The 20,559-nt window shown below is 42.0% G+C and overlaps 1 protein-coding gene across 1 annotated transcript in view; it reads right to left on the minus strand.

The window, feature by feature from the left end:
* Window positions 1-20,559, minus strand: part of thsd7ba (thrombospondin, type I, domain containing 7Ba) — a 527,193-nt gene that overhangs the window by 152,030 nt on the left and 354,604 nt on the right. Inside the window, exon 13 of the mRNA XM_037539668.1 lies at window positions 5,374-5,489. Within this exon, the coding sequence (XP_037395565.1) occupies window positions 5,374-5,489 (116 nt within the window). The remainder of the gene's footprint in view (window positions 1-5,373; window positions 5,490-20,559) is intronic.

The raw sequence follows: 20,559 nt of genomic DNA on the forward strand, positions 1-20,559 counted from the left end.
CGGAAGGCAGAGCGGCAGTGCCGTCATTGACCTCAGTTGGTACTCAGTAGGCGTACCCCAGGTCTGCTCGTTGTAAGGCTGCTGCCATTGGGGCCTTGCTCTACCCTGGGAACAGCTATTAATGCGATATTTACGGACTTCATGCTACCACTGCATATTTAATTCTGTATTTCTGTTTATTTATAATACATTTCCGGCAGCATTCTGCATCAAACACTCTTTTTGGATTTCCTGGAAACCAACTTCTTCTCCTGTGTGGTAAAGACAACTGGAAACGGGAAACAAGGGGTGACAGGACAAACAAGCTTTTCACCATTACACTACGGACAACAGTAAAATACTGCTAGTACGTTTTCTTTGGGTATTACTTTTCCCTCACAAGGCCCTGTAGGCACCTTTTTCGCTCTGCACACCTCTGTGTTGTTTGGGTTGTCAGAGTCGCGTCGCACGGCGTCAACAAAACTCTTACATGAGGGACGTTATTCACCAGAAGATCTGCGATAGATCACAGCTGCACCCCGCTGGTTAATCATTCAGAGCGGTGGTGAACTGCGCTGGTACAGGCATATATGAAAATAAAGGACAAAAATACAGTACAGAATTCTTTCCCCCAATCGCTGTTATTAGTGCCAGAAATCCTAAAGTTGTGGCTGATTATTTTGAGGCTACACACAAATACAAAAGTCAAACTGCTCTGCAAACTGAGCTAAAAACCGACAAGGAAAAAAAAGTGGATTTCTCAACAGGTTGTAGCTTTTAGAGCCATTAAATGCTCCAGACGTCTGGTTCCTAGTGCTACAATGACCAACGATTCTCTAGATTTCTCTAGAAAAGCTTACTTCCTGCTACTAAGATGATCATAAAGTTATAGGTTATATATGTTTCTTCTCGTTTAATGTTTGTGTGGCTTTTTGTGTCATAATTCATTTCTACCTGGTCCTTCAGAATTAAACCGGCTGTTATTGTTACTTTCCCTTTAAGTCCGATATGTATATGAGCTCTGTTCTGATTGGCTGCCCTGTAATGAGCCTCATTCAAAAGGCAGCCGGGGCTGAAACACTCCTTATAACTTCAGTGTGAGTGGGCGGGGCTAAACCACTATTGGCTGAATAGGCAAGTGTGTAAATTAGTGACTTTCTGCGACATCACAAAAGTCAGGGAATTCAAAGCGGCTCTTTTGGAGCTCAGTTTCTGGCTCTGGACTGCATGGAGTGACCGGTATGTTTTGAAACTTGGTGTTTATACTACATCACACTCAGAAAAGTGACGGATTTGTGAAAATTTGGGCCTTTTAATAAAATTTTCAATCTATATCAGCCAACGTCACATCCCTGCATGGCCCCATAGCTGCTGTCAGTTGATGACTAACATAAGATGAAACCAAAAATAAGAAACCTTAGTAAATTTGGACAAACATGAAAAAAAACCATCAAATACTAGAATGAAAATGAAACTAACAGCAAAATGGGCTGGAAACTATGATGGCAAGCAGATAAAATATGGTCACCAAGCCTATTAAATGCTCAATGGTTTGTAGCAAGAAGCCAGAAAATCAGGCTATGCATAGTTTATCGGTCGTTATCTGTTTTTTTTCCCAATTTGGAGATAAAACATTCATCAGCAAGAGCCAACCAGACTATTCATGTGCCTATCTGCCCCACTGCTCACGCAGCAGTCCGTCAAAACCACTGTGGACCGCAGTTCAGCCTGCATTGTTAAAAGGTCTGAGAACACCTGCTGGATGACCTGCTGTTATCTCTCAAAGCAGGAAAACATGCAGACAAGAAAACTTGGGCTTATATAAAGGAAGAAAAAGTGTGTTTATTGATATTTCACACAACTTTGGAGGCCACTCTTTACTGTAAGTCGTCATAAAGCCACACGACACCCATATAAAGTCATCATGAAAACTCACATAGGCCTACATAAACACTTATAAAGTCCTGGGAATTGTTTTGCTTTATTTTCTAGTTTTCTGTTCTTTTTCCAAACAGTGTAAATGTGGAGCTTAAATCAGTTCCTCCAGGTGAAAAGTTGGTATTTGTTCCTTTTCATAACCGAATGTTTTAAAACAGAGCAGTAGAGTAAAAGCCTGGAGGCGAGGCGAGGCGGGGTGTGTGGAGTCAGTCCAGCTTAGAACAGATCATTTCAGTGGATTATGGTTCAGTTACGTTCCCTGACTGAAGATGCTGAGATGGAGCCTTGAGGGTCCCACCCCAGAGACAAGAGGGGAACCGGCCCAGTGACGGCTTTTCTGAGAGTGACTAAGTGATGAAATAGAGGATTTTTAAGTGCTACACTCTTCAGTGCTCACCGGCCCCACGCTGAGTTTGTGTGGTCTACCGCTTCGTGGCTGAGCTGGTGTTGCTCCTGGACACTCCTATTTCACAATAATAGCACTTACAGTTGTCTGGGGAAGATCTAGCATAGCAGAAATTTCCCAAACTGACCTGTGGTAGAGGTGGCATCGTATGACAGAGCCATGTTTAAAGTCACTGAGCTCTTCGGTACGACCCTCTACTGCCCGTGTTTGTCTGTGAAGACTGCAAGGTCACGTGCTTGATTATATCACTGCTGTCGGAAGAAAACCTAATATCTCCATTTTTGTCCTTTTTCAGTTTTTGAAATAATTTGAAAATTCCTCTTGCCCTTTACATTGTTTGTAAATTTCACGAAGAACAGACCAAAAGAAATGACCCAAAATGACTTGGAAAAACGTCTGGTTCCACTGACTTACATTAAAAATATAGTAGGTTTTTGCCTTCTCCTGTAAAGTCACCATTATGGAGATGCAAGGTTTCGTTCTGACAACAGCGACGAATGCAGCTGAAACAACTGAACTCAATCATTAAGAGGGGTGTCCGCATACTTTTGGCCATGCAGTGCATCATGACAGCCTAATACCAGAAAAAGCCAGATGTTTTGTCAACTCAAGATCAAAGCTGGCAAATGCTATTTATATGACAACAGGCGTGTTAAAGTAACAGCTATGTAAGGTTTATGTCAGTTGGCATATGTCTGTCATTAAGCCTAATGAACGCTGGGCTACAGTAAAGCGTTCCTTGCCAGAGATGACTTCTCACATGGTTTTGAGGAAGCGAGGGGTGACCTAGGCATGCAGATAGCACCCTGCTAACTGGTGGGGTCTAAGCTTCCTTTGACTGTTAGCTACATTGGCCTCAAAGCTCCAGTGAACCTTCAGACTCTTTGCATGACAGAAGTCATTTGTGGGAAACAGGAGACACATTTTAAACGAGGTTTTCTGCTGAACTGTTTAAGCCGTGCAGGTTGTTGAGCAGAAGCTCCGCATCCAGAAAAACTGCAGGGGTGTGTGATGACACACCGCAGCGTCTTAGTGTGCGAGCCCCACACAGAACACGCTAATCTCTAACGCCGCATCGCATTCATTACTCACGCAAAGCCGGTCTCCACGGAGGCAGCACATTTCCATTTTTTTAATAACAAACTCTATAACTTTAATCTCTTCGTTCTTCAGAGAATAAAAAGGAAATCACTCCATTAGGGAAGAGCTCGCAGGTGGAAATGATGTTCGGCAGCTTTGCTGTAAGTCAGCATGGTGGGCGAGCGAGGGGGACATTGTTTATTTATTCTGTTTTGCCGCGATATTTGCTGTATTCGTATTTTTTTTTATTTGTATTTTGTCATATTAAGTCATTTTTTGCTTTGTATTTTGTTTGTAATCTCTCTGTTTCTATCTTCCCGTCAGGCTGGACGATTTTTAAAGCAGCAATGTGCATTTTTTTTTTTTGTTAAACTGAAAGAAATGTCATTCCTGAGTCAGGAGATGTGGTGAGTTTGTGCTGCTGTGAGTCTCTGTGTCAAGTCTGACTATCATTTTAAAGTCAGAGGTACCGGGACCGATTTGTCCCGATTACGTCTTTACGAATTAATGTCACACACACACAAAGAAGGTCCAGCTCGATGTTTCGGCCTCAAATGACCTCCCAATCAAAATTGTACTGATGATGATGTGACGACAGCAGTAGATAATTCACTCACGTCCTCAGAAGATGCTCCTTCACCGAGTTTAGACTGAGTTCTCTCTGAATTCTTTTTCAACACACTCACAAAAGTCGGACTCATCCACTCGTGGAGGCCCGAAGCGCAACCTACTTTACAAAATCTTCCTCTGCATGTTGTGTGCAATTACACATTTCCACCAGAGAGGGCTCCAAATCCCCAAGTCTTACATAGTGCTGCATCACGTTTCTGTAGAGTAGTAGTTCATAGTAGTAACTGAATGATTCATGGCAGAAAGTGAATAATAAAATTAGCTACTGAATAATTCATTACAGTTACTGAAAAGTTAGTCAGTAATGAATAATTCATAGTAGGTACTGAATATTTCATAGTATATATTGAATAATTCATAACAGATACTGAATAATTGATAGTAGGCACTGAATAATTCATAACAGACACTGAATGATTGTTTATGGATACTGAAAAATCATAGCAGATACTCAAAAAAATCACAGTTGATACTAAACAATTTATTATAGTTATCGAAAAATGAATGACCAATACTGAATAATTTATAGTAGGTACTGAATAATTCATTATTGATACTGAAAGTCATTATGGATACTGAATAATTTGTAGTACATAATAAATCAATCAGTTTTTGAAAAATTTATAGTCAATAATGAATCATTTATAGAAGGTACTGAAAAATTATTCATTACAGTCACTAAAAATTCATAGCAGATATTGAAAAATCTATTATGGATACTGAAAAAGTCATGAATACTGAATCATTTATAGTCGATACTGAATAATTCGTAGTAGGTACTGAAAAATGATTCATTACAGTTACTAAAAATTCATAGTAGGTACTGAATAATTCCTTATGGACACTGGAAAAGTCATTATGAATACTGAATAATTAAAAGTATATATGAAATAATTCATAGTAGATATTGATGCCTTTAAAGCAATGCCAGCAACTTATTTTACACGCCTCCTTTCTTTGCTCTCGTTTGTGGTCTTGAGTGAACAGCCGCTGGTCAACACGCCATAAGTTAAGGTCAGCTAAGTTACCAACAGCAGAGATAAATAATATTTAACTGTTTAGGTTGCCAGCTGAGCTACAGTAGCTCCTTAATTAAGGAATGTCTAATTAGCATTCGCAAGATAGCTCACTCCCTGGTGAAAACATGGTAGTGATTTTTTCTTAATTAGCTTATAATTAACTCGAGTACACGTCTTTGTGATGTAATTAGTGTTGCTTTAACAGGAGTGTGATAAGCACAGACTTTAATGAGTTAAAAAGCAGTCATACAATTTTATTAATCATAATGACGACGAAGGTAAAACAGCACAGTGTTCTGAATGAGTGCAGTGGGATGATACCTGGCAGACAGGTGGAAGGACAGGCTGTCCACTCGCTGAACGGAGTCACCACACAATCTCTCTTACAGGGTAACGTACATGGGCGTGCGGAGTCCGGACGGGCGGAGTCTGGACACCTAGAGCGCAAAGAAACAACAAAAAAGAGAAAAATAATCCAGTCTTCTATTTATATACACGCTTCCTCCACCCTGCTCTGCAGCTGTCTGAGAACTGGTCCCCTAATCACTAATCAATAATCACTATTCCGTACATTTCAGCACCACACAGAGCAGGTTTATTGGGAAATCGCTGTAGGGATAATCCTAAGTGCTGCATTTAAACTACGTATTGTAGTAAAGCTCTTATTATGTTACGTTTTGATTGGAAACTGAAAGGTTAAAACCTTTAAATGCCTGATGGAAAATGTCCTAATCAGGATTTTCTCTGTGAAGCAGTGGAGGCAGCCAGGCTGCTCTCCCATTGGTTGGACCTTCAGGAGCTGGACTGAAGGCCTTACACATTAGATTAACTACCTACACGATTAGGAAGTGGCAGCATCACTAATAATAACAGTAACCGGTGTAATTTGGGAAGGTGTTTCAGAGATTTAGGAAGGATAAATGGGAAAATATTTGGGAAATTGGAAAGGTTTTTTTTTAGGAAATTTAGGAAAAATAAATGCAAAGGAGTTTGGGAACTTGGCCTTCTGGGTTCCACAGACTCACCAGCACATATATGTCTTTCTATATTTGTGATAACACAGAGCAGAAATACGGTTCAAACCCTGCCTAAATCTGCAGAGTCGCCTTTTCCGTTCCATCTCATCACGGGAGCAGACACGACTCCCATCTATCAACTTAGGGAAGATTTGGGTTCAGTGGTCCTCATTCTCCAGTTTCCTCCTGAGTTTGCTCTTAAATGTGATCCTACGAAAAAGTCTGCGTCAGATTCATGACGTGTTCTCAATCCGTGTGTGTAGATTCTGTTCTTCCCTAAGAACAAATCCCAAATAAGGGAACACTGGTGAACGTTCAGAACCTCGAAGAACTACATGAGTGGGTGTCTTCTTAAGAGCGGTTGTTGAATGAGGGGTTTCACAGATTTATATATATATATCGCTGCTATATCTACAAAATCGTAACTTTACAGGAGAAGGAAAAAATCTATTTTACTTTTAATGGAAGTCAATGGAACCAGACGTCTTTCCAAGCCATTTTGGGCCGTTTCTTTTGGCCCATTAATTAAGAAATTCACACACAATATAAAGAACAACAGACACTTTCAAACTATGCAAAAATCTGAAAATCAACAAAAATGGAGATGAGGTTTTGTTCCAACAACAGCTACACACACACACACACACACACACACACACACACACACACACACACACAGTATGAGAGTTTTAGGCATCTAAGTAAATTTTTAAACAGTCGACCTCAGCAGTGAGTTTATCACAATATACATGGGAGTTAAGTCATATTCATAATTCAAATAAACAGAAAAGCAATAAAAGGTTTGGAAATGAGTTAAACAAACAGACTAACATCCAGAAAATCACTAATCATTTTATATAGATAGATAGATAGATAGATAGATAGATAGATAGATAGATAGATAGATAGATAGATAGATAATCATTATTAAATAATCTATCAATTTTAACACACTATGAGTCTTGGGGGCCTAAAACTTTCACACAGTACTGTACATGTATAGTATAAGTTGCAACTTATGTTACTGTTTCAAAAACTGTACATTGGAAATGCAATACTGGTGTATATGAATGTGTATATTTAGAGTCTAATGTGTATATTACTATTAATCCCATCTGTTGTTGTAGTAGTTATTGTATAGTGGGCTACTGGACAGGACAGGCTCACTGATCCCCAACTGGACATCTCTCCTGCCTACTATGCACTGCCACTTTGTTTATACGTCCATGAGTTTTACATATTTGTTTATACACTCAGGCAGACACAACTGTCAGCACATGTTACTGTTCACAGTGTTTAGTCACACTGGTCACTCTTTTACTGGACATGCGCCACTGCGTTGTCACCTGTATAGTATTCATGCAATTTTACCTACTTATTCTTGTACTGCACATTATATTTCGTGGCTGGTTCAGTAGATTTTATTATATATCTTTGCTTATTTTATTTATGCGTCTGTATTATAGCTGACAATATGCCCCTGTTTTGCTCTTTGTTGCACTGTGTGGCTGTAATAGAGATGACGTTTTATAGACTTTTGACTTATTTCTGTTTATTTAAGTACTACAGGGGGGCTACACACTGAAGATTTCCACTCATGAACGTGGTTTGATTGGATGTGGAGCACGATTATAGGGACAGACTCCAAAAGTGCACTATACAGAGAGCAGAGCATAACTAGGGCATAAGTAGTTGGTTTTTTTCAGTATGGCGTTTGAATATTAAGCATCTTGTTTGTGTGTCAGGGTAAGTGCCGCTGTTTTACTGGAGGTGAGCGCAGTTCTATTGACGCCAGCTGGAGCCGAAGACACTCACACAGAGAAAAGGCTCTGAAACTGTATCGTCTGTCAGCGATCAATGTTGAGCACTGTGATTCACAGGGCGGTGGGCAGAGCCCGGCGCCCCGTCCTTCATTAACCCGCGGCGTGTGAAGAGAGCACTCACACACACACACACTCCAAATACTATAGCTAGATGGGAGCTTTTCCACCAAACTGCGCCGCGGTGCAAGTAACTGGACGTTGTCTCCCTGCTGCAGAACATTGGATTGGAAATGAAACAATAAACGATGTTCAAAGGCACAATTTGAGCTTTGATCTGAGTGACGTATGCAGATATCACAGATTTCATATACGGACTCCACGCAGGCTGGCGTTACAAGGGGGGCGTCTCTTTATTGTGATTCTTATTTATTTATTTATTTATTAGAGAAAAACAAATGATGATGATTTTCTCTGTGAAGCAGTGGATGCAGCCAAGCTGGCCTCCCATTGGCTGGGACTTGAGGAGCTGGACTGAAGGCCGTACACATTAGATTAACCACCTACACGATTAGGAAGTGGCAGCATCACTAATAATAACAGTAACCGCAGAGTAAGCACGGTGTAATTTGGGAAGGTGTTTCAGAGATTTAGGAAGGATAAATGGGAAAATATTTGGGGTTTTTATAGATTTAGGAAAAATAAATGCAAAGGAGTTTGGGAGTTTGGGAGTTGGGGAACTTGGCCTTCTGGGGTCCACAAATCCAGCACTGTCTTCATAAAGTAAAATGAGTTCAGCGTCCATGCAGAACGTCTCAAGTAGGTTTAGGGAAGAGATGGAATCAACAACCTCCTCCCGAAAAGCGTGAACTTGTGCGCAGTCCCACACAACGTGCATGAAAGCCACCCAGTTTCTAGTGGGTTGTATTTTCTATAAAGTTGGACGTTTGCACCACATGTGGTCACGTGATTGTGGTCACTGTTACTAGAGAGCAAGTCTAAATGGCTGATATTGTCCAAATCTTCACTGTCCAAAGAAAAAAGCACCTGCAAAATGGAAACTTTACAGGAGAAGGTAAAATCATTGTAAGTTAATGTAAAGAGATTTTATTCCAAGCAATTTTGGAGCATTTTTATTGGTCTAATCATGATTAAATTCTCAGATGATGTTCTCAGAAGGGCAGCTGTTGGGCTCAAAGGACAAAGAACAATAGAAAAAAGCAGATTTGTGATTGTAAAGTGAGGCTGTCCATTTGTAGCTATTATAATAATTGCCCCTCTAAATGGTCAGGAGGACCGTGGATGGACATGGAAGTTCTACCACTGACAGATTCTCCCAAAAACTTCCAAAAAGTATCCCTTAACAAAAATAAAACCAAAAACTCTGGTTCACTGGTGGTTCTGGATGGTTATAATAAAACATCTATATTTGTGTTGTTGTCATGGCGACGTCTGGTACCTATCACCAGCACTGTAAAGACATCTGAACCATTTCACACCAAACAAACTCCGAATCTCTCGCACTGAATTATGCAAAAATTAAAATATATATATTGAATTGCTTTTTAAGGACAGTATTTTCATGTGTTGTGATCGCTATGAGGGTCTGTAATAAGAAAACACAGCATAGTACACACACACACACACACACACACGCCATGCACTGAAAGGCGTGTGTGCTGCACAACAGGAGTGCAGGTACAGTGAGTATTTGAGCTCAGCAGTAGCTCCTCTCTGGATGAATACCAGCAGGGTTTGGAGGCGAGTTCTAAACCAACATTGACAGAAATCAATCACAGCTCATAACACAACCTCCAACTTTCACAACAAACCTGAGAAAAGTCACTGCAAACTCTGCACACGTCTCAGTCTGACATTTAACCAGAGGGGGCAAAGAAGGAGTTCCACTTATTTACTCGTTCTCAGGAAAACTGTGTTGGCTTTGCGCTTCTGATGCGCTTTTAAATGCTGGAGCGTTTACTTTTAACTCAACTACATTAGAGAGCACAAAAACCTTTACCACTTCAGCGTAGGGTTCATTGTCGAGTTCAAGACAAGTCCAAGACCATGAGTAGTCAAAATGAGGGGAAGTGAATCAATACTGAGCCCAAACAAAAGTGGGACTGAGTCAGGACTGAGTAAAAATGACAGCAAAATCAAATCAACACAGAGTCCAGCGAGACTGAGCGAGGGTGAGTCAAAATGAGAGTGAGATCAAGTCAAGACCAAGTCTAGAATACAATGAGATTGATTTGAGACAAAGTCCGAATAGGAGTGAGGCCGAGTCCAAACGAAAGCCAGACTGAGTCAAGACAGAGTCCAAATGAGAATCAGAGTGAATCAAGGCTGAGTCCAAACGAGAATGAGGGTGAGTCAAGACCGACTCCGAATGAGAGCAAGGCTGAGTCTAAACGAGAGCAAGACTGAGTCAAGATAGAGTCCAAATGAATATCAGAATGAATCAAGGCTGAGTCCAAACGAGAATGAGGGTGAGTCAAGACCGACTCCGAATGAGAGCAAGGCTGAGTCTAAACGAGAGCAAGACTGAGTCAAGATAGAGTCCAAATGAGAATCAGAGTGAATCAAGGCTGAGTCCAAACGAGAATGAGGGTGAGTCAAGACCGACTCCGAATGAGAATGAGGGTAAGGGTGAGTCAAGACTGTAATGACCCCAGTAGTAATTCTTGGGTTGTCCAAGAAATAGAGATCCTTGTTGGGAGTAGTAGAATAAGAGTGGGTGGGGCGGAGAATCGAGGTAAAAAGCCTGTTAAGAGAAAATAAAAGTTCAGTTGATGGCATCATCCCCTCCTCGGATATCACAAAGACCAAGTCCAAATGAGATCAAGACCAAGTCCAAATGAAAATCAGAGTAAATCAAGGCCAAATGAGAGCGAAACAGTCACGACCAAGTCCAAACGAGAGTGAGACTGAGAAGATCAAGTGCAAACGAGAGTGAGACTGAGAGAAGATCAAGTCCAAACGAGAAGATAGAAACAGAGAGAGAGAGAGAGAGAGAGAGAGAGAGAGAGAACTGGACAGGGGCAAAGACAGAAAAAGGAGAGAGAGAGAAGAGAGAGAGAAGAGAGAGAGAGAGAGAGAGAGAGAGAGAGAGAGAGAACTGGACAGGGGCAAAGACAGAAAAAGGAAAGAGAGAGAAGAGAGAGAGGAGAGAGAGAGAGAGAGAGAGAGAGAGAGAGAGAGAGAGAGAGAGAGAGAACTGGACAGGGGCAAAGACAGAAAAAGGAGAGAGAGAGAAGAGAGAGAGAAGAGAGAGAGAGAGGAGAGAGAGAGAACTGGACAGGGGCAAAGACAGAAAAAGAAGAGAGAGAAGATAGAAACAGAAAGAGAGAGAGAGAAGAGAGAGAGAAGAGAGAGAGAGAGAGAGAGAGAGAGAGAGAGAGAGGAGAGAGAGAGAACTGGACAGGGGCAAAGACAGAAAAAGGAGAGAGAGAGAAGAGAGAGAGAAGAGAGAGAGAGAGAGAACTGGACAGGGGCAAAGACAGAAAAAGAAGAGAGAGAAGACAGAAACGGAAAGAGAGAGAGAGAAGAGAGAGAGAGAGAGAGAGAGAGAGAGAGAGAGGTCAGGGGAACCAATAGGAGGGGGTGGAGGACTGATAGATAAAACCTGACAGAGGAAGAGAAAGAAAAAAGCCAAAAGAAAAGAAAAGAGAGAGAGAATGGAAGGAAAAGAAAGACAAAACAAAAAGAAAGAAAGAAGCGTGGAGGCGAGCGAGGTTAGAGGGGAGAGCGAAGGTCAGGAGATGAGGGGATAGCGAGGCTGCAGAGAGGTCAGGAGATGAGGGGATAGCGAGGCTGCAGAGAGGTCAGCAGCTCGACCTTCTTCTCCTTCTGCGAGGACTAATGAAGGGAGACGCAGCTCGCTGGCAGGAAAGCGCTGATAAACATCAGGCAGGCTCGGAGATGAGAGCTCCGCGCTGCTCTCCCTCAGGAGCGGCTGCGTGCGGCGGTTTCAGGAGCGGCTGATAACAGCGCCGCGTGAAGAGGAGGGAAAATAGCATCAGAGAAAAGCGTTTAATAGAAACTTATCTAACAGCAGGCTTCCGCCGTATATCTGTGCCTGTGCGCATGTGATGCTTCCTCTCCTCGCCGCCTGCAGCGGCCGGGCCTTCAGCAGAAAACGTGGTGATTTGCAGGTGTGCGGGTGTCCTTGGGGGGAGAGAGACTGCCGCAGGCTTATGAGGCTGTTCAGGGAAACGTGGAGAGGCCAGGAGGCCTTCATGGATCATTTCTCAGGCACACATCTAAAGAGGAGCCTTTATACGTGCATTACGGTTATAGAAAAAGCACATGGCTGGCAATTTACTTGACACATCTGCAGCTCATGTGGCTGCCTGCTGTGAATGCTGTGCCATCCTGAGATGCTTCTCTGTTATTTTTACATTTATTGAGCCATTTAAAAAGATTAAACTCAGCCCAGTACAGAGCGAACACAAGCCAGAGTGGCATCAGTATACGCTTCAGCTTCGGTGCGTGAAATCAAGCGCAAGCCTACCAGCATCTCATTTATAGATCATTTACATGAAGTGGAGGACAGTAACTGAGTAACTGAGTAACTGAGTATCTGAGTAAATGTAATTAGTTCTGTACTTTAGTATTTTTGGTGTATCTGTACTGAAGTTTCTCCGTTCTGGGCGACTTTTTCCTTTCACTCCACTACATTTCAGAGTCTAATATCCGACTTTTTCCTCCTACATTTTGAGAAATCTGTCGTTCCTTTTGGTTTCTGTGTGTATAAAAACGTCACATGTCAAAACGAAAGAAGCGCAAAGCCAGAGCACCAATCAGGGCCCAGCGGTCACTTTGTTTAGAGCTGGTTTTGACCTGTTGGTCATACCGACCCAGTGCAGCACGCGGTTCAACGTCAGCGCAGCAGCGTAAAACTTTGGGAGAGTCTGTTCAACATAAATGATGAACTAACCTAACTTTGTGTAAATAGAGCTCAATATAGAAATATGTCCACATATGCAGTCGAGACTGACGCGGCTTTTTTCTGAATTTCTACAAACACCATTTCATTTTATAGTAAATGAGTTTGGGCTGGTTTATGTTTATGAACAGACGCCTACAGATCAACATAGTAAAGGAGCTCATCTGTGATCCTGAGTTTAAAGCCAGTTTTTATTCAACTTAAACTTGGAACTAAGTTGTAAATAAATCTGAAACTGAAACTTTGCTTGTGTGTAAAAAGTGATTTCAGAGCCACTCGGTTCTCCCTGATGGAAACTGTTTACCTTCAGTGTTTTGTGCTTCTGATCATTTTAATAGACGTCAGCGTCACTAATTAATGACGTTCTATTAAAAGACTGGTTTACCAAGAGAGACGCTGGAGGACTTTCACCTGAAATGAGTTCATGAAGCCAGTCTGATTATAAAAATGATAACAGGACATCAGAGCCAGAATTCCTCTTTTAGTACTTTTACTTTATACTTAAGTACATTTGAAGGGAAATACTTTAGTACTTTTACTCAAGTGGAGGTCTAAAGGGAGGAACTTCTACTTTCACTGGAGGAATATTTTACCTTGGGTGTCTCGACTTTAACTCGAGTACATGGTTTGTGTACTTCATCCACCACTGTTTACATGAAGCGCACCCTAATATATCACTGCTGTCTGAACAAAACCTTGTTTTCAGTTTTTCACATCATTTTAAAAAGCCTGTTGTTCTTTACACTGTGTGCAAATTTCATGATGAATGGACCAAAAGAAACATCCTAACATGACCTAGAAAAAAGTCTGGCTCCACTGACTCACAATAAAGTAAAGCAGGTTTTTTCCTTCTCCTGTAAAATTACCATTTTGGAGATACGAGGTTTTATTCTGACAGCAGTGATATGCAGATATTTTGATGGAGAGCCAATAAAACAGCAGAATTTAGCAGCTCAAGTGTGGCTGTGCTTGTAGGCAGATTAATATCGCGTAACTTACACGGTTCAAATGTCCGTGTTTCAGTCAGAAGTCACGTCAAACCCAGCATGAATCCCAAATCCCAAATCCCTCCATATTCCCTAAATAGTGTCCTGGCCATGTACATGATCGAGTACAGATGTGTCACAAATGGCTTTCTTAGCTATATCGTTCACTGTTGGGCTGCAGGATCCAGTATTTAAACTCCCATGTCGTGCACTATGTAGGGAACAGGGAGCCAGTGGAGATTTGGGCCCAGTGTACGAAGAGGGCGCCGCTGCTAAATAAGACTCATGGTGGTGATTTCGTGACTATATGACACTTATAAAGCGAAGGTTTTTGCGTTAAACAGTGCTGTGACATCACATCACAGTCGTGGGCTGGAGGTCAGGGAACCAGCCTCGTGACCGGAAGGTCGGCGGTTCGATCTCCAGAGCCGACAGTCCATGATTGAGGTGTCCTCAAGCAAGACACCTAACCCCCAACTGCTCCCTGGGCGCCGTGGATAGGGCTGCCCACCACTCCGGGCAAGTGTGCTCACTGCCCCCTAGTGTGTGTGTGTGCTCACTAGTGTGTATGTGGTGTTTCACTTCACAGATGGGTTCAATGCGGAGGTGAAATTTCCCCGTTGTGGGACTAATAAGGGTCACTTAATCTTAATATGTTCATTGTTATACGACAAAACACTTAAAAATTCATGAAATGACTGCATTACACAGCGATGGGTGACGGCACGTTCTTCTCGTTCAGCGGTCTGTTGCTGCTTGGTAACGACACCATACTCTAAGAGAAGAAAGTTTCTTGTTGGAATTCTTATTTATGTCAATTATTATTAATAATAATTTATTTTCTGAAAAGTCGTGTATTTTATCATATTTTATGCTGGCTGCTATTTTACAAAAGCACTCGGAGTTTGTGCATTACAGTGATTTTATCACGGGGAAGGGAGTTTTACTCCACTTCACGTCGTGCCTAACAACACCCTTCACTGTGGTCAGATCACAGTAACGTACAGCCTTGATTTTAGCTTCATGAGCCTTCGTTTGGCTGCTGTGTGAGTGTGAGGAGGCTAGTGATGCCCCAATAACTGCCCGAAATGAGCTGGACAATCAGGTGAATGCCAGAAATTTCGGTCAATTGTCTTGCAGTTTGAGCAGATCTCACCAATCAATTCCTCAAATATACACACAAGCACATCCACAGCCACTCATTCTACACACTGTGCACATGCAAAACCCATGATGTGCCTCCAAGAATGTGTTTTCTGCTTTCTGCATCACTTACTACAGTGGTGCATCGATAATGTTCATCAGCCTCTGAGATGGCAGGTCCGTACCTCAGAAGGTTTATCAGGCCTGTGCATCAAAAGGGGGCCTAAATGTTTAGCTGGATGAGTAATAGCATGCAGGCAAATCCATCTACGCCGCACCCTCAAACTACTCACCAAAGTCCTCCTGAAATGAGCGTTCAGGCCTTAAAACGCAAGGCCGGTGAATTACATCTGCTCATAAACTCACTTGATGACTACGTCAATAATATATTAAGCTTGAAATGGATAAACGGCTGCATTATTTATGAGTCACATTCCCCGATGCACAGGACAATATACTCTCTGCACAATTCAATAAAGGATTTTCTCTCACCCAGAGCACCTCTCTAATTCCAATAGGAGGCATTTATCATGGAGGGATCCAGCTCGAAGGGAAAGTCTTACTTTACATGCAAGCATGGATTCCGAACGTGCTCTCATTCACATGCATCGCCTCAGCGGACGGGGTTTGGGATTACGGCACCTTGGGGTAAAGTGTCGTGCTGAAGGTTTCAACAAGCTCTGACGCTGCTGGCCTCCGCTAACCTGACAGTGTTTTACAGCAATCGTGTGACATCAGATCCACCATTAAGCGCATTGCTTGTTGGTTGTGTATAAACTCAAAATGACGTCTGACATATAATCACACCAATTTTCCCCAAATGTGTTTGACTGGCCCTGAAGCAAGTAATGGAAGCTTATCATGCATGGTGCTAACTGCATGCCATCATCATCATCCAGTTGCCTCAGTCCTTTGCAAAGCACAGAAATAAACCAGGCATTAACTACTAGTAGTGCTTTTAAGAAAATGATGAATTTGAGAAGAACTGTTTGGAAAAAGTCAAACTTATCCTTGAGTTTAGCTGATCAGCTAAGACACGTTTGGTGTTCAAACGTCTTCATTTTACCACTGGAGCGGTGAGGCTGACGGGGTCAACACTACAAGTCAATAGTCACCCAAATCGTTTCTGTAAATCCATTTGCTTCCAGCTCTTCACTAATGTGATACAGACCTGTCGCTGTGGTTCAGTACACGATATGACCAAGGCCAAATCCAGGTTCCCCCCTTGTCCCTACCACTCAGCCTTTACCCCTCTGTTTTGCATGTTCTCGTCTAGGGGTAGGGTCTCCTGATTTCTCATGAGATAGAGGGGTGGGGTGAAGTGTTGGGGCCACATGACTCTCCAAGCTGAGTGTTGAGGGGAAAAAAAAAGAAAAGCCGGCAAGACGGAGCACAAGAGACCAAAGAAACCCACAAATGTGAGAATTTTCTCTGTTAAAACGGACAAAAACCACAGTTTGATCTTAGTTGTTTCAGGGTATTATGGTCCTTCTCTTCATAGCATGCATAAAAATCGCTAGTAGTAGCTGATGTCCCGGTAGCTAGTAAAGCCCAGCCGTGAGGAGCTGAGCTCAGGCTCGCCTACAGAGCGGCGCTAGTAGCTGTTAATGAAGTGATGCTCTTTTATTTGAGGGTCTCATTTCAGAGGGAAGATCTCAACCACTGCCCTGTAGCTCAGGAGGAAGCTACAGGGCAGTGGACAAACTGTCAAGGGGCAACACTCGGAAACAAGACGTAGGGGTAAAAATAAGGCTGGGACTGGGCCTTTACCGTGAGCCAGAGGCAGGAGCAAGTCACTAAGGTGCGAGTAACAAGTGAGTCTCGAGTCTCAACACTTGAGCCCCACGTCAGGACGCTCAAGTCTCAAGTCCCGAGTCAGTACTTGCGAGTCTCAAGTCGAGTCCCAAGTCTAAATCTTCAAGTTCATATTATTTTGCTGCACTTATATATTATAGTTTTATTGTATTGCACCGTGTATTGTAGTTTACTGTATTATAGTGTATTGTATTGTAGTGTAGTGTGTTGTATTGTATTGTAGTGTAATGTACTGTAGTGTGTTGTAGTGTATTGTATTGTAGTGTATTGTATTGTATTGTATTGTAGTGTAGTGTATTGTAGTGTGTTGTAGTGTGTTGTAGTATAGTGTAGTACAGTGTAGTGTAGTGTGTTGTATTGTATTGTAGTGTAGTGTATTGTAGTGTAGTGTATTGCAGTGTATTGTAGTGTGTTGTAGTGTAGTGTAGTGTAGTGTATTGTAGTGTATTGTAGTGTGTTGTAGTGTATCGTAGTGTAGTGTGTTGTGTTGTATTGTAGTCTAGTGTGTTGTAGTGTGTTGTAGTGTAGTGTAGTATAGTGTAGTGTATTGTAGTGCAGTGTGTTGTGTTGTGTTGTATTGTAGTGTATTGTAGTGCGTTGTAGTGTATTGTAGTGCGTTGTAGTGTATTGTAGTGTGTTGTAGTGTGTTGTAGTGTGTTGTAGTGTGTTGTAGTGTGTTGTGTTGCACTGCTCTGTGTTTAACTCTGTTTCTCTCTGTATCTACAGTGACTGTGTTTCTATCAGTATCTGAGCTCAGGACTTTCTCTCTAACCTACTGGTAACCAGCAGAGACACTTTCTCTAGACAGACTGAGCTCTTTCTGTAAGTCACTCTGGATAAGAGCGTCTGCTAAACGCTGGAAATGTAAATGTATTATATTAAATATAAAATATTGTATAAATTTTATTTGAAGATAATTATTTATGATTTTTAAGAGCAAAGGATTAAAATATAACAACTAACTTGGCTATACAGACGTATAGATATAAGTGCTAGTTTGAATTGAATTCAGACGACGACAGAAAGCAAAATGACCGAGCTGAACAAAGTTTATCGAAAAGACAGCAAAATGATGGTGAAAGATGAAGGTGAACTTCCATTCCACCTTAAATGGTGCAGCATTCGGGCGCCAGAATATCACTGCACTATTTAAGGTGGAATGTCAAATTTGGATACACAGCTGGCAAATAAGTCAAATTCAGGCTCGTGGTGAACGTAAAGTTCATTTTACCTGCAGAAGCTGTTCAAATCGGTCAGACAGACGCTGTGCTTGGTTCACCTGGTCAGTTTCTCCAGTAAGAGTTTAAGCGCTGAGCTCTGCCTTCTGAAGCTTCGCTTGTCCAGCTTACAGAGGATAGTAAGAGGGATTTGAGGATGCCGTCATTCATCAGATTTAGGACAGGAAACAAACCCATGCACAGGAAAACTAAGCAGCCGTGTAGATTCCTGCCTTCAGCCAGACTCTCCACACTTTTCTCAGTTTGGGTCTCAAGCCTGTCCGAGTCATTAGATTCAAGTCTGAGTCAGAGTCAGTTGGGCTCAAGTCAAAGTCGAGTCGCGAGTCTTTCTCGAGTTTGTTGAGTTGGTTCTCAAGTCTGGTTCTCAAGTCTGATTATAAAGCTCTAAACCAGTTGACCGCGGCGGTCAGACTCGCTGAACAGCTGATGAACTCGTGACCCACTTCGTGTTCGGAGTGTCAGGCATTTGGACGCCACAGTTTACGCTTGTGATTTCAAGAACAGCTGTTTAGTCTAAGTTTCTGAACAGACGGCACATGTTTACAAACAGCAACAGCACAAATCATCAGTGTAATCTAGGACTAGTGACGTGTGAACACAGAGAATCAGGAACGCGAACTGTCCTCACGACACAAGAAGACTCAGAATTCAGCACAACACCAGCCGTATGAAGTGACTGAGCACAGCGTTAGGCTACAGAGTGGTTGTGCCGTGTTTGACGCCCTGCTGGAGACGCCCATACACACAAAAATATTGCATGGCCACAATGTATTAATGTGTAGGAACGAGATCCTAACGCATGGCTACAACTTAGTAAAATGTGTGAACAAGTTCCTTTTTGTTGTTTTTCAGTTTTTGACGTAATTTGAAAGTGCCTGTTGCTCTTTACATTGAGTGTAAATTTCATGATGAACGGACCAAAATAAGCAGCTCAAAATGACTTGGAAAAAATTCTGGTTCCATTGACTTACATTGACAGTAAAGTAGTTTTTTCCATCTCCTGTAAAGTTACCATTTTGGAGATACAAGGTTTTGTTCTAATAACAGCAATATATATATATATAGTATATACAGTATCTAACAAAAGTGAGTGCGCCCCTCACATTTCTGCAAATATTTCATTATATCTTTTCATGGGATGACTCTGTTGTAATGAAACTTGGATATAACTTAAAGTAGTCAGTGAGCAGCTTGTATAACAGCACATATTTATCTCAGGGAATTTGGGAATGGCTGCAGCTCCAAGCATTCTGATACCCGGCACCAGCCTGGGAGCCCTGTACCGGCAGCTGGACAGAATTTGCAGACAGTTAGAGTGCTCTTATCATCAGTAAGGGTCAGAGATTTGATTTTCTCTTTACTCCTCAAACATCTCAAGTGTTTACTGTACTGGACTGCCATACAAATCTACAGTGACCAGGCAGGGCTAACTGACAGTGCTGGACTGCAGACATCAATTACCATTAAAAAGTACAGATGTTACAAGTGTAGCCAAACTTTAATGAGGGAAAGGGCTTTCAGGACTGTTTACACAACTGTTTAAAGGAAATCGTTAGAAAGACTGGGGCACAAACTAATGCTGTCTGTGTTAACCGTCCTCTGGCCATCACTGGTCAGTTTCTGACCACAGAGCTGCTTCTGTATGGATATTTTTGGGTGGTGGGCCACTCTCAACCTAGACGTGACACCTGATAGTAGTCCACTGAAGGCCATCACACACATACTATATGGAAAACAGAAGTCCTGTGGTCAGAAACTGACCAGTGATAAATAAGGTAGAGGAAAACTGATGAATCAAGCAGCAACAGATGGACTACAGTCTGTAGGTTTATCCCTATATAGAGCACCTATAAAAAGGGGTATCTGATAAAGTGACCAGTGATTGGAAGCACAAAGGATAGGATAGAATTAGAAAAGGATGGTACTCATTGTACTTCTAAAGACAGTGCTCACTTTATTGCATAAAACAATTAAAATAACAAGAAACCATACTACAAACTGCCAAACCATAGCAAATACCACCAAACCATACTACAAACTGCCAAACCATAGCAAATACCACCAAACCATACTACAAACTGCCAAACCATAGCAAATATCACCAAACCATACTACAAACTGCCAAACCATAGCAAATACCACCAAACCATACTACAAACTGCCAAACCATAGCAAATACCACCAAACCATACTACAAACTGCCAAACCATAGCAAATACCACCAAACCACACCACAAACTGCCAAACCATAGCAAATACCACCAAACCACACCACAAACTGCCAAACCACAGCAAATACCACCAAACCACACCACAAACTGCCAAACCATAGCAAATACCACCAAACCACACTACAAACTGCCAAACCATAGCAAATACCACCAAACCATACTACAAACTGCCAAACCATAGCAAATACCACCAAACCACACTACAAACTGCCAAACCATAGCAAATACCACCAAACCATACTACAAACTGCCAAACCATAGCAAATACCACCAAACCATACTACAAACTGCCAAACCATAGCAAATACCACCAAACCACACCACAAAATGCCAAACCATAGCAAATACCACCAAACCACACCACAAACTG

The sequence above is a fragment of the Pygocentrus nattereri genome, chromosome 6, assembly GCF_015220715.1.
Source record: "Pygocentrus nattereri isolate fPygNat1 chromosome 6, fPygNat1.pri, whole genome shotgun sequence".
Classification (NCBI taxonomy): Eukaryota; Metazoa; Chordata; class Actinopteri; order Characiformes; family Serrasalmidae; genus Pygocentrus; species Pygocentrus nattereri.